Below are 15,595 nucleotides of genomic sequence, written 5' to 3'. Positions count from 1 at the left end.
CGTTCAAGTGTTGGATCACTAAAATAAATAAAATTACATTTCATGATTTACTCACCCTCATGTCATACCAAAACTTGCATGACATTACGTCTTGAGGGAAAGACAAAAAGAAGATATTCCGGAGAATGTCCTAGTTCCTCTTTTCCATGCAATTAAAATGAACAGAGATTGACCAGGTTCACATACGCACACCATCCTGTGAATAAGCATGGTCAATTCCTCAGAAGTCAACACAAGACGCTCATGCTTTATTAAAAACACGACAGAGATATAAAAGGAAGATCTTTTCCTCACACAAATCGATACACAACCTTGGCAGGAATGTTTTACATGGTAGCACTTTGGCACAAGCAGCTGTTTACCATATCGGCCTTAACTATGGAACAAATATCATTCAAATCTACAGTTGAGCAACATTTAGAACATTTCCGACAGATTATAGTATTTATAAATATGGAGAAAACGGTATTCAACTGGAAAGTATCTGAAGCAATATTTTGTTCACAGCAACAAGGGATGTGATGGAAATACAGCCATAAATTGTGGTGAGATGCAATAATGCATGTCAAAGGTTATTGCACTATTCATTATGTACAGCAAAATAAAACAATGGAAAAATAAAAGATTTTACCGGAATGTTCCTATCTCTGCAAACATTCAGTGAGTCTACAATCATTTTTGGAATGACATTTTCAACATGGCAGTGTACGCAAGGGTGAACCCCACAAAAAGATCAAGAAATGTCCAGGTCATGCGTCATCCCCAATTCAAAAGGTAGGAAAAAAACAAGCCTATATTTAGGACAATTGTGTTTTTTGCATTGTGACATTATTTTCTACCTGTTAGGAGCATATTAATATCAATTCGCAATTTTTTTTAATTAGCTATGCACCAATGTTAACTATGATTTTTTTACTATTTAAACAATCATTTACATGTTATAGCTGATAACTTATATATTAAACCGATATTGATACTAAAATGCAAAAATATTTTGTCTAAAGGCATTCAAAATAAAACACGTAATAAAAATAAAATATTGTAAATGCTACAAGTGAATAGGCATCACAACATTGTAAACACTTATAATGTACAATCTGAAAAACAGATATTTAATTATATATTAGTTGAAGACAGACAGATTAGTGTTTTAATTCGTGTTTTTTTAAATATAAACTTTAGGTTGAGCATAAGAAAAACCTAAAGTACTTGAAATGCGCAAAAAAAAGGATGTACAATTAAATATTCAACATTAACCAGTAATCATTAAGGTACCAATATACAGTATAGTGCATACCTAATTTAAATTAAAAAGTTTATTTTTAAAGTGCAATTGCAAGTGTATATAAAGATAGCATTCAATGTACTGAATTTTAGCTGACTTTAAAAAAATAATAATAATAATTGGGTCTGGTCATTTAACAGTATTTAGAAGTTATAGTCATGAGAATAAGGAAGAGAAGAAGAAATGTCATAAAAATGTCACAATGCATGAAATCTTATTGGTCCTTTTTCGATTTGGGGTAAAGTATGACCCAGACGTTTTTCCATGAGATTCACCTATAAAATCCACCTTTGTTCCTGCATTTAAAAAAATCCCCCCCTTTTCATGTAGTTCTGCTGATCACCTGATTTATCTTTGTCACACCATACGCCGGTTTATCTCCTGTGCCCATTAACCTCTGCTGATTGCACTCTGGATATTTCTTCCCTCAATCTTCCTCTCTCTGGTTGAATTGCACTGATTGGCACCTCTGTTTCTGCAGGTAATTAGCTGCATCCACTCGAGTTGTGCGGAAGACTCCGAGTGCGTCAATGTTCCCGCACAGGCATCTGTTTTTCTGCCACATGTAGCTACTTATTAGCTCCTTTCAAATTCGGGCACAAATTAGAAAATATTTACACACTCAAGAGTGTGCAGGCGCAACTAATTCAGCCAGTGAAAAAAATGAGAAAATGATCTTAGCCTAAGAAACGACATGAAATATCTAAAGATGATGATGTTAAAGGTGACCTGTGCATGTGTTGTTGGGCATTTCAGCGTACAGCACAGCCTGTGCAACCACACGCTCCGTCTGTCTCTGCCAGGTGTGAGAAAACACAGTCTCGTGTTCCTGGGGAAATTTTAGTAAGAAATGTCCAGATGATACTTCAGCGCAGTCTAAATTTCTCTAAAGTTTTTTAAAAAGTCATGTGATACTAAACTGTACTATATTTGTGGAATGTGCAACATATCCAAATCAAAACCAGTGTAATTATTTACTTAAAAACAATTAAAGCAATAAAAAAGGAGGAAAAAAAATGAAATATATTTAATTTAATCAGGGCATATTGATTTCACTAGAAATGTAAGGTAAGTGGTAAAAAATAAAATGTATGTAATATAAATTATTATTTCATGTAATATTAATAATTCTAAATATTCAATAATTAAAAAATTATATGTCAGACAATAGTTTTGTTATTATTTATTATAATATTTATCTAATAGTTATCAAATACCAAAGTGTACCATATTTCTGGAAATTCTCTTTTAATGATTATTAATTTTTTTCTTGATTTTGACATTATTTTCATGACAATTTAATACAATTTTCCTAGATATAGTTGTAATTATAAATGTATAATATAACTTCAGTAAATAAGTTAAATAATTTTAGGTTGATGAACTGTATATGGGGTTCATTTGAATTCATGTAAATTGTATTTTATGTACAATTTTATTTTATTGCTTTTCTCACCTTTAGATTTTGGGGGGAAATATGACCTAGACATTTCTTTCCAGTAAATTCAGCCCCTTTATACTCCCAAAGTCAACACAAACTATTGTGTTTTTGATTGATCACTGGCTGGTTATAAAGATTAACACCACACACTTACATTAACGTGTTCCTGATTTCAGTTGATTATTATTGTAACTACATTATGTGCTACTGCTAACCGATGCGGAAAGTAAAAAGGTGCATCCCCAGTGATGGAGCCGGGGGTTTCAGATGTGAACATATAGCTGTGTTTTAGAGTAAAATACTGCTCTGGGATCAGAGGTGGACATTTATCTGTGGTGTGGGAGAGGGGGAGGGGGAGAGGGCTGGTCTGGGTTCAATGCCTCTGCTCTTCATGAACGACAGCAGCTGGTCGGGTATCTCAGCCAGTACGTCCTTGGCCAGTCGGGCCATGCTGAGCACCTGGTTCCCGGATCGGTCGATGTAGTCCCGGAATGGCACAAACTAGTAATACAGAGATGAATTAGATTTAAAAAGCTTTTTAATTGCACATAAAAATAAAAAATAAGGTAAGTGCTTAAAGAAAATTATATAATAATATTAGAATAATTATATAACTAAAAAATAAATATATAAAATCTATCTACAAACAAAAAATATTATTTAATTTAATATTAATATGAGGGACAATAGTAAAGTGACATCTATTAGTAGTATTCACATTAAGAACAAATATATTGTCTCTAAACCTTTAAAAAGTCAATGGATACCAAAGACTAACTTATTTAACTTGGCAAAACCACTTATTGTTATTATTTAGTTGAACATAATTAAAACAATTTTAAATAAAAAGAGCTAAACTGATCATGTTAAATTTATTAAGGTTTCAGTCAGGTGTTTTTTTACTATTCAAACTTAAAAAAGGCTTTTTAATTTCACAAAAAAAATGTAAGGTAAGTGGTAAAAAAAAATACTACAAATAATATTAAGTTTATATAATTTATCAAAACCACTTACTGTAATTACTTATTTAAAAACTGAAACCTAATTTAAAAAAAAAAAGCAAATAAAAAATGAGCTAAATTTATCATGTTAAATTTATTCTGGGCATAAATTGATATTTTTACAGCACTGAAACTTACAAAAAAAAACTTTAGAAACTCATGTTTGTGGAATGTGCAACATATTAAAACCACTTTTTTTCTCAATTCTCGTTCTAATAATTGTCTTTTATCTGCCATGCTACATTGCTGCATGTTTACTGTTTGCTTGTCCTGATTGTTGTACTTTGCAACATTTCTGAAGCTTTAAAAAAAAAAATCAGTATTGAAGATAAAAAAAGGCTTTTGATTTAACTAAACAATGAATCAAACAGACAAAAAGCAGTAAAAAATAAAAATGATAGAAAAATAAAAAGTAACAAATTATTATTTAATATAACATTAATAACTTATTAAATAATATTACATACAAAGGAAAACATTATTTTGTTTTTATTAGAACTGAAAAAAGACCAAAATTACCACATAAAGATGAATAACATTATATACCTGGACAATATCTCTCTCAGCAGCACGTCCCCTGGAGGACACCCTGACCTCATCTCCATCCAACTCTTCCATTGCTGTTACATTACCACGAGAACAGTTACATCACATATCATATTCCTGTTTTGAAAGCATCTCTTTTCGAAGTGGCATAAGCTCACCATCAAATTCAGCCGGGCCAACTCCTACAATTATGACTGACATGGGCAGAGACGCCGCCTGTAAACAGGGAAGGGGCGGCAGTATGTGATCAGTGTCCTGCTAACATTCATTGTATCTACAGAACATTGTGACGGTCTAACAAGCAAAAATGACTCACGGTGACCACAGCTTCTCTAGTCTGTACCATGTCGGAAATGACACCGTCTGTGATGATCAACAGCACGAAGTATTGAGAGCCATCTGTCACCTCTGATGCACACCTGAGGATTTACAGTACACTAAGAGTTAAAAGCCTCTATATTTAAGCAAAACAAGAACATTACTTCTCAGAAACGGAAAATGCTTCAGTATGTGTAGTTGCACTAGAACTAGTACATTTCTAAACAGTTGCTATATTATTATGGGTGATTTCTAACTGGCCCAAGTGCAAACAAATATTCTAATTCCTAGAAATGGCTTTGGGTTACAAAAAAAAAAAGAAAAGAATACTTAAGAGTTAAGGGTTTGGTCGCTATATGACTTAACAAGCACTGCAAAAAATTTGGAGATAATGATTTTATGTCCCAGCATAACACTAGAAATACCTGGTAAAATACATGTTAATCTATCTAAGCCTTTTTCTGAACTTTCATTATTAAATCTGTCTATTCCTTCCAGTCCACCGACCCTCATAACCACCTCCAGATATTGTCTCAGTCATGGCACGTCTGAGAGAGGAGACTCGTACCAACTCTGAAAAGTTGACCACTTCAGCAGCGGCCGATCAATATCTGCCTCTTAAAGCAGCTTTGCAGTTCTGGGAGTTTGATTTTCTTCAGATTGAGAGATTTAGCTGGATTTGAAGAAGCCTTGAAACTGAAAAGGGCAATTAAAAGCCCCTTCACGAGTGTGTAGAAGGTTTGGATCTTTTGTCAAGTTGTGTGACGAGCGCTGCACGACATACGTGATATTTGAAGCAGATCAGATATTCATTTTTCAATTCAAACCCCTACATTCTTCTTCTGATCCACATTTAAAGAGTGCTAGCTATCCATGTTTTTATCAATTCGATCATGAAATTTTAATGTTATAATGAATATCAATTAATTAATAACATTATGTATTTTAAATGTAATCATATATTATTATTATTATTATTATTATTATTATTAAATAATCTTTAATCAAAACTAAAACAATTTTTTATCAATTGTAAATGAAACAGCAAGAAAAAGAAAATACTATTTTATGTTTTCAGAAAATATTATTTCAGTCTTTATACTTAACATTTTTTAAAGTATTTATTTATTATTAAGCATTTATCCAGTGTGTTACTTGCCTTTTTGTTGTAATTAATTGTGAAATTTACTAGCAATTTGAGTAAAAATTATTTTGAAGTAACAATTTTTTTTCATTGTATATCTGTGCATCCCTAATTTTGTAGCTTTATTATAAATAAATGCATACATACATTTTATATTCTATCTAAAACATTTCCCCTAACTTTCTTGCACTAAACTCTTGAACACTTTACATTAATACAATCAGGCTGATTTCTAATGATCCATTTCTGCAGTTCAGTTTCAGTAAATTATCAGACTGGATACATAGTAGTCCACAAACTACACAAACTAACAAGTAACTTGTTTTCCATGATATGTCCTTTTAAAACGTTTTTTTGTTTTTTTTTCTGCGTGGTAAACATCAGACCTTGACTGCATCTGAGCAGCAGGTACACTGAGTGAAGTGTTAGTCAAACGCAGGATTCTGGAGGAGTCTTTGAAGCGCGTGTGCGTGAAAGTGCATTTGTGTGGAGAGTGGACAGGCTTTAGAGTGAATAACGAGTGGATAGTGACAGGAATGAGTCCAGCTTGCAGCAGAGGCAGAAAAAAGAGCAGCGCAGCGGGACAGAGAGAGAGCTCAACCTTGTGTCAATTGCAGGAGAACTGTTTAGCTTACTGTGCCACCTGGTTGATGACAGGAGCAAAGTTGGTGGGGCCGTAGAGCTGCACTTTCCGGAGACAGTCATAGTAAGCCTCCAGCACGCCTTCGATGCCGACGCAGTTTGCATTCTCACAGTCGGAGTTCTACGAGGTCAAGATACACATGCATTCCAGAAGATTACCACAAGTTCATATCTAACACATGAGGAATAACATCAGTCATTTCTGACTTACTGGCTGAGGCATATTTTATATTGTTATATGCGATGTTCAAAGCTAAAAATGCATGACAGCATAGCTTATCTTTAATAATGAATACAATGTCTGAGTGGATTATGTTTTAAAGGGATAGTTCACCCAAAAATGAAAATGCTGTTATTGTTTGTCATTCCAAACTTGTTATAAACCTTATTTTATCCTGTGGAACAAAAAAATATTTATTTTAACTGTCTTGAAAATGAAAGTCAACATGTTGTCCATTTTAGAAAAAAAGATTCATAAAAATTTCACACAGGTTTGGAATGACATAGTGAGTAAATGATGACAGACTTCGCATTTTAGCAAATTCATTTAACCACCCAATTATACTGTAATGTTATTGTGTTTTTTAAACCCTATAAACCCTACTGTATGATATTTTATACACAAATCTCCTTTAAATTATCAACATGACCAAACCTTTTTAAATTGTTAGTAATATTTCGAGATTAACACTTACTGAACTAAAGCAGCTGAGAATCAAATATGATGAATCAAGCTTTTTAAGGAACATTTCTTTGTGCATCTATCAGTCATAATATTTGCATTTATTTTACCTCCACAATAAAAAAACACAGAGTTGGATCATAAAACAAAGCATTTAAATATAATCTTATAAGACATATTACTGGGAAATTGCTGTTATAATGTTCTCATTAACTTGCAGTTCAAGCTATCAGAATTTGATCTTACTTTCTGGCTAAATAAATATCAGCAATTACACCAAATTGCATATTTTTGCACAGTTTGGGCCTCTACATAAAATGTATTTTTCTTTTCTTCTCAAGTATGAGCTCAATATTCTCCTGTATCATACTATATGAGCAATAAAAGCCTGACATATCATTATCAATAACATTATACTCAAAAAAGGACACATGCAAACTTTCTGTTTTTACGTTTTTTTATATTTAGTTTAAAGGTTATTTTTAGGATATTTTTCTAACTATTATTTCATATGTCAGGCTTTACAGGGGTTAATGATGGCTCTTTTCAAGCTGTTCCTCACCAGGGGAAAAGCATGAGAGATCTTGCCATCAGGAGGAAGTTTAGCTCCAAAGCCATAGGCAGGGAAGAGTTTGTCACTGTCATAATCCTGGACGATTTCCCCCACGGCTTTAAGGGCCATGGCATACGCATTCAGCTGATACGGGTTCATGTAGTGGAGCGATGTCGGCTGTGATGGGTTTCCTGCGTTCAGATATCAATCAAATCAAGTTTAGACAGAAGTGCAAAGACATCATGGTCACTTACATCAGCGCCCAGCTCTAAATCTAAAACAGACAGGAGACAATCACATGCCACACAAACATAAACACAATTGCTTATGTTGTTGTATTTCAGTGAATGAAGATGGTCTTACCATTAGAGGCGGTGAAGTCTATGGCTACAGTGAAGTTCAGCTGGGTTCTGTTTTCAACATTCAAAAGAGTTTTTTAAGAAATTAAGACTTCTATTCAACAAGGCTCACTAAATTGATCAAAAGTGAAAGTTAAGACATTTATTATGTTACATAAGAAATTACAAAATAAAATAAAAATGCAAAAAATTATATATATTTGAACATTGTATTCATCAAAGAATCTTAAAGAATAAAAATATTAAGCAGCACAACTGTTTTTAACATAAACTGAAGACTGGAGTAATGGCTGCTGAAAATTCAGCTTTGCCCGCACAGGAATAAATTCTGTTTTAATACAGAAAATGTTACACTTAATCAAATTACAAGGAACTTTTTCAAGAACATATAAAAAAGAAATTGTACAGACTTCTGATTGCTTCTTATTCCAGATGCTTTTGACTGATTGATTGCACATTACAATTATTATTATCAGCATTTTAGAAAGAACCTAACCGATCAACTTCAGAAGATCTCAGTATTAATTTAGTCTCTCTTTTGTTTCAGTGACAGCAGTGCTTGAGCTATCAAGAACAAAACAAAGATAGCAAGACACCTGACCTTTAGTACAAAGGAGTATGCATACTCATTGTCACACATTTGATTAGTAGCCTAGAAAAAAATCAGAGTCTAAATATTATAGTCCAGATATCTCCAATTCATTTGAATTCATCTGCATCAAAATTTATCTGTTAAATGTTCAAAATATTTATACTTGGTTTATTTCCAGGTTTAAATTCAATTGATTTTCAACGTTGAGCTTTTGAATGCCACTGTATATGCAAATTTATAATAGACAAATAAAAAAATTAACTATAATTAACTTTAAAAACATATACATAAATGCTATAATTAACTATAAACGCATATATATATATATATATATATATATATATATATATATAGCTATCAAAGTGCACTTATAAATTATGCAGAAACTTGAAATCAAACTTCAGAGCAAATTGTCAAAATGTTTCTAATATGCACATGCTAAATCAATTAATCAATGAATAATCTTTTTTTGTGCGTTTAAAATATACAAGCATATGTTTTTTATCAAGTCAGTGCATAATTAAAAGTCTAGCTGTAATTAAATGGCAAGCATATGGTATGATATTCTGTACTTGTTTATTGAATCATTGCCTTGACTCTTGAATTGTCTGGAAATGAGTTTGTGATGTTTGCTGTAGACTTTAATTCATTTTTTATTAGGGCTGTAAACTGATTAAACATGCTTCTTACTCATTTTTATTGCCTGCTCTCAGAAAGCATGGTTTGGGAGCCAGGTTCCTTGTTGACTTTCAAAAACATGAAGGCTTGAATGCTTGCATGGCTCCAGTTATGTTTTTTTTTTTTACTATCACATTATATTAATACATCATTTTGACAGCCTTAATTTGTATATGCTCAATCAAACTATTTGACCATTACTGGGTTTATCCTTGAAGCACATAACCATAACTAGGATGTCATCAAAAAAACATCTCCTATGCTTCATTTCTATTCTATTCTACAGTATGTGTCAGTATTCAACACCTGCTGGAAAATGGTAAGTGAACTGTCCTGAAAGCTCAATGACATTAAGATCCACTCTGGTTTTATTGGTATTGTCTTGAACTCAGGATATTCAGATTGACTAATCATAATTCCACAAATGGTTTCCATGCATGCCTATTCCAGTTGCCCTCTAACCAGTAAATCTGCATCTTTCTCCAGCCTAATATATCCAATGCCTTTTAAGGGGCACTCACCCTCCTCGAATGAAGTCCACAAATGTGTACTCCGATTCCACTTTGAAGGACAAAAGTGTTACCTAGAGAGAGTGAAAGAGAGAGAGAGAGGAGAGATAATGGAAGTCATTATGAAAATAAATCAGAAGAGGAGAGCGCTTGACAGGTGATCCATTCACACGTACCGTGCCAGAGTTGACGTATTTCTTTTTCCTGCCTTTCTTCTTGGGATTCAGAACCTGAAAGAAACAAAAAAGACACCCATCAAGCATGGCTGAAAGGAATATGCCATATTACTGAAGTGTCCTCACATGTTTTCTTTTTTCTCTCTTATGATTCATGAAACATTATTGGCACTTCATGAATACGCTCCTGTTGTTAAAATGGCATTAGAAGCACAAGTTTTATTTATTTAAATCAGTTCAAAATTATTATTGCATGGAAAGTAACTAGTTTTCAACACATTAAATATCTATCACGTTCTCTGTCGTATCTAACAATGCTAATCTGTTGACTTTATATCCAAATCACAGTAGTTAAACTATTTTTAATTAACACATTTTAAAAGTACTAAAGCACAGTATTTAGTTGTGTCCAACATTTCTGTATACTTTATGAAAACTATTACATACAAAAATGCAAGTGTTTTTAAACACATCAAAATAACTCTAAAAATGCTCAAATGTTGAAAATGTTTTTTACCTCATAAACATTGAATTGGCTCTGTCCGCGAGACAGCTCTCTGTAGCTGGTCGTAAACTCTCCGATGAAGTCATGACTGAAGAAAAATGAAAGCTCTTACTTGAGCGAGGAATAGTTAATGAACACTGCACGAGCATGCTGAGAAGAAATTATTTTGGCTAATGAAAATTTGACTTGAGTTATTCTTGTTATGCAGGATAATTTATGTATTCATGAACACAATATTTACTACCTACAAGGGGAAGACAAGCCACGGAAAACAGTGTACCTTCCATCTCTGTCCCAGTCATAAACATCAACCTTCACTGTTCTGGAGAGATTACAAACAAATCAAACACACAGCAAGTCAATATCTGAAATGAAGTGCAGACAGCCTGAATTTTCTCAAAAGGTCAGAGTAAGACAGCAGCCTGGTGAGTCCACGGATCCGGTCCAAAATAACACCAGCACCGGCCGCTGCCTCACTCCAGCTGACTGCTGGGATTATTCCGACTGCCACAGGGACACAGCTGCCCGTTTCCACAGCTCACGGCACCAGCGGCGTCTCATTTAAACACCTCAGAGCTCACAAGTCTGAGGGATGCTTTAAAAATCTATTTCTCTCAAAAATCACAGACTCCCATCAAAAATGCATAGATGATTTAAATGTTGGGGACATAAATACACATGCGCTGGTTCTCGGAATGCACCCCAGAATCTAATGCATAAAATCAATAATGTATCTTTACTCGTATCTTACATTTACTGTATCAGGGGTGTCAAAATTACACATTTAAGCTATTTTTAATTGTTAATGCATTTATATTCTGTATCAATATCTTCTTTGTGATTTTTTTTAATAATCAATGACATCATAGTAAACTAAAACTAAAATTAAAACCATTAAAAAAAATTGTTAATTGAAATGAAATATTATCTAAAACAAAATAACATTTAAATGTTTTATTTCCGCTAGTTGCCAATGCATTAAAAATGCCTATAAATATACACATATTTAAAAAAGAAATAATAAAAATGACAAAAACACAAAACACAATGACTAAAACTTTCAAATTAAAATGAAAACAGAAATGTAAAAAAAGATTCAAATATTAATAATGATTATAAAATAACCCTGTTATGGATAACTTATTCAAAAAGTAAAGTTGAACATAAGTCATTTTGATTTCTTTATGTGGTGAAATCTAATTGCTCAGGATATCAGCAACAACATCGGTTTAAATTTAAGATTAAGACCATAAATGCAGTTTATGGATTTTATTCTGCCAGATTTGCAATTCCTCTGTTTAATGCAAGGGTAGTTGTACTTGAGTAAAGAGAACATTACAATTACACAGTATTTTGTCAAATAACTGAATGTATTAACAAGGAACACATTCTAAGATTTATTACAATGAAACATTTAACAGATTGGCATTCCTAATATTTCAATTAAAAGAAAAAAGGTATTTAAACCCATTTTTACTGAATCCCATTTTTTCTAAATATTTCAAAAGTGAAGTTTTCACAGCAAGAGCAGAAACATGCATTAAGAAATCAGACAGAGTCAATAATGGCTCAATATTATGTAGCCATGCAGCAGGGTTGTACTTTTATTTGTTAGGAGCCTCACCTGTCATAGTCTCCGTTACAGAGAGCTCGCACTGGGATGGTGAAGGGCTGCCACACAGGGTTCAAAGTATTCTTTATCACTTCTGTTTTGTGACAGATAGTGAACCTACAAAAGAGTCAAATCAAAAAGGAAATCTTACATAAAGGCATTTTATGACACCCGAACACTTTTCTTTGAAGGAATATGTTTGAAAATGAATACCAACGAAACACAGCATGACATCGATAAAAGTGGTCATCATCAAGAGCAGCTCATGGTGGGCACGACGAGCCTCTACCATAACCCTCTTATCAGTCAAGTGAGCTAACACTTATGGGTCATTTTTATGGGGTGTTTTAAATCTAGAAATATTCAGCTAATACCATGTCCTAACCAAGCACAAAGTAATAAAAAAAACATGTTCCACCATGTCAACACAAAGCAGGACATTATGTCAGTTGTTTGATTTATGTATAACAGTAAGCATAGCTCTATATTAAACCCAAAATAGGTTCTGACTGATTGTGAATTTTTTTGCTTTGAAAATTATTTAACATTACTTGTACATTTACTTGTTTACAAAGAATTAATTTACAATGAAAGTCAATGGGTTGTCTGGACACACCAATGTACATGTACATCTGCCTGTAAGGAACCATTTGTACCTCATCTAACCCTAAAAATGACATTTGTTAGTGTAATTTAATGTAGTAGTTTTTTTTTTTTTTTTTTTTTTTTGCATAAACAAAAACATATATATTAATTTAAGTTACCTGTCAAAAGTCCATGTTGCATCATGTTTTTAAAGGAACAGTTCACCAAACAATGAAAATTTGCTGACAATGTACTCACTCTCAGGCCGTCCAAGTTGTGAGGAAATTTACCATTACATCACTTGCACACCAATGGATCCTGTGCAGTGAATGGGTACCGTCAGAGTCCAAACCGCTGATAAAAACATCACAATAATCCACAAGTAATCCACTCCAGTCCATCAATTAACAGATTGTGCAGAGAAAAAAAGTGTGTAAGAAACAAATCTATCAAGATGTTTTTAACTGTAAACGGTTGCTTCTGCCTAAAATACGAGTCCTCTATCTATAATATTGTTTTTTTCCCAATGAAAAAGTAATCTTGTCTGAATCAGGAGAGATTATGAGCAAAAGCAGCCAAAAGCAGTTCTAAACAAATATGATGGTGGATTTTGATGCAACTTTTTCACTTTAGGAAGCGTTATTATGGATTATGTAGTCAGAAGTGGTAGTTTAATGATGGATTTATTTCTTATGAACGTGCAGATTTTCACTTCAAATTACGTTAACTGATGGACTGGCGTCGTGTGAATTACTTGAGGATTTATCAGCTACTTAGTACTACTCTCACTCTGACGGCACCCATTCACTGCAAAGGATCCAATGGTGATCAAGTGAAATGCTTAACTTCTCCAAATCTGTTCCAATGAAGAAACAAAGTACTCTGCATCTCGAATGGCCTGGGGGTGAATTATTGTTCATTTTTGGGTGAACTATTACATTAAGACACTGTTTATTAAAAACAGGAAGTTAACAATAAATACTACTTTAGCTGCTCATACTCACGTGCCATCTTCATTGCTGCGGTAAAACACCAGGAAGGGATCAGACTTCCCAAAGAAATCCTTTTTATCCAACTTGTTAGCACAGAGTTGCATGGTTGCAATGTCCTGTTATAAAACTCTTGATTACTTTGGGATAGTTGGGAATACAATATTCCTAAAGCTACCAAAAAACTAACAAGTTGCACAAACAAACAAACAAAACACATGCACCCCTGACACAGAGTCTTCAATATGGGAAATATTATATCAAACAATGCATTTTAATTGCTGGCCTTAGTTAACATCTCTCCGGAGCATGAGTTCAGTACACAACAAAGGCAAAATACTAGGACAAGAAATCATTTCCACAGAGAGGACACATTTGTGTTAGAGGAGAACAGCAATTGGTTCATACATATTAATGTTGAGCGGAGGTCTCCAGTGTTTAGCTATTTATTGGTGCTGTTCTCTTCAGAATACCAGATCTCTGGAGAGACCCACAAGACCAGGAGGGAAGTCACACATGCAACAGAATTAATTGGATCTTGATAAAGAGAGCACTCAAGGAATACGGTCTGGGTGTCACACTAGACAGATCTGCCTTGTAAAACGGCCATCTCTCTTGGGGAGACTGAAGCTGTATTTAAGGTGAACTGTAATGGCTTTCTGGCAAAAACTCCCTGTAGCTACATGTTATTACAAGGACACAGAGGGACGAAATTGAATATATATACATAATTTCTGTCATCTGAAATGATATTTATGTGGTTTTACGGACTGGCCCAAGGCAATGAAATGAAAAGAGATGGACAGTTTAAAACAGTTATTAACATGGATGGGTCAAAATAGTGAGCCAAATGCTAAAGATAACATGATCTTGCAGTCTTGCATTGATCTCCAAAAGTGTACAAGGGTTTAGGATTATATGAGTGTGGGGAATCTCACAAAATTATGTCCAGGTCACATTTCACCCCAAAATCAAACAGGTTTTCTTGAGCATCATGACATTTTTAGGACCATTAAGCACATTTATCACATCCACCTCATGCATTAATAAACATACACTAATGTTCAAAAGTTTGAGGTCGGTAAAAGGAAAAAAAGAATGCTTTTGCATAGCAGTAATGTGAATTGGGCCAGGAAATGTGTTAATTATTACAAAAATAAATATAAAATAAAAAACATGTTGTAATGCAAAGCGAATCTTAATGGTTCTAGAAGCTTCCTTTCCTTTAAACTAAATGTTTTTTTGTTTGTTAGTTTTTAGATTTTGATATGAATATTTTCCCCATGATAAAATATCACACACGCTAGACAGTTTTCATGAGATTCACTCGTTCACTCTTCAGCGAATACAAAGAAATTGATGGTGGATTAACTGGGTAAATCTTTTTATTCACTCCTTTTTCTGTCTCTCTGTGCCTAATCTTAGCAAAAAACCCTTCACCTCTGATATTTAAATACAATGATGAAAGACTGTAGTCAGACTAAGTGTGTGTGCATGAGGATAGTTTTGTACTGACCCGACAATTGCTGAGTTCCTCAGCTGTGAAGATAATGCTCCCACATTTCTTCCCAGGAATCCCCCTTGAGAAAAGATAGATAAATGCTTTTAAACTTTCAATAAAATGTGGGGTAAAGACAAGAGTTCAAGTCAACCCCTGGTGAAGACTGGCTCAGTTTTAAGCACACTGCGAGGCCACTCAAAATCAGGACAAATAAGACGACTCCATTTTTGTGTGCTTTTCCAGAGTTGCCCAAGCACTTTTTGCTGCTAAGAGCATTCTCCAGTACAATTCGACTGCACTAACGGTAATGGTGGGCCACTTCAGTCACTGAATAACCCACATCGAACCTCTGAAAAGTACATGATTCACCTGAAAAGAGGGAAAGTGTAGGGAATGGGGGAAAAGGTGATGAAGGTTATCTAGAAAAAAGATTAAAGGCTGATGGCGAGGATGAAAGAATGTGTGAGGGAAAAGAGA

At 33.7% G+C, this 15,595-nt stretch overlaps 1 protein-coding gene across 2 annotated transcripts in view; it reads right to left on the bottom strand.

Annotated features, from left to right (window-relative positions):
* Positions 1-227: 227 nt before the first annotated feature.
* LOC127944285 (copine-9-like) overlaps positions 228-15,595 on the bottom strand; it is a 37,888-nt gene continuing 22,520 nt past the window's right edge. For both annotated transcript variants that reach the window (XM_052540172.1, XM_052540173.1), the window contains 14 exons: positions 15,134-15,197; positions 13,633-13,736; positions 12,056-12,160; positions 10,712-10,753; positions 10,444-10,519; positions 9,927-9,980; positions 9,763-9,824; positions 7,976-8,022; positions 7,622-7,803; positions 6,371-6,498; positions 4,590-4,692; positions 4,432-4,489; positions 4,274-4,347; positions 228-3,227 (listed from right to left, as the gene is read on the bottom strand). In XM_052540172.1, coding sequence (XP_052396132.1) covers positions 3,039-3,227; positions 4,274-4,347; positions 4,432-4,489; positions 4,590-4,692; positions 6,371-6,498; positions 7,622-7,803; positions 7,976-8,022; positions 9,763-9,824; positions 9,927-9,980; positions 10,444-10,519; positions 10,712-10,753; positions 12,056-12,160; positions 13,633-13,736; positions 15,134-15,197 — 1,288 coding nt within the window. In that variant the 3' untranslated portion in view covers positions 228-3,038. The remainder of the gene's footprint in view (positions 3,228-4,273; positions 4,348-4,431; positions 4,490-4,589; positions 4,693-6,370; positions 6,499-7,621; positions 7,804-7,975; positions 8,023-9,762; positions 9,825-9,926; positions 9,981-10,443; positions 10,520-10,711; positions 10,754-12,055; positions 12,161-13,632; positions 13,737-15,133; positions 15,198-15,595) is intronic.

The sequence above is a fragment of the Carassius gibelio genome, chromosome A23, assembly GCF_023724105.1.
Source record: "Carassius gibelio isolate Cgi1373 ecotype wild population from Czech Republic chromosome A23, carGib1.2-hapl.c, whole genome shotgun sequence".
NCBI lineage: Eukaryota > Metazoa > Chordata > Actinopteri > Cypriniformes > Cyprinidae > Carassius > Carassius gibelio.
This window is presented reverse-complemented; position numbering and strand designations above follow the sequence as displayed.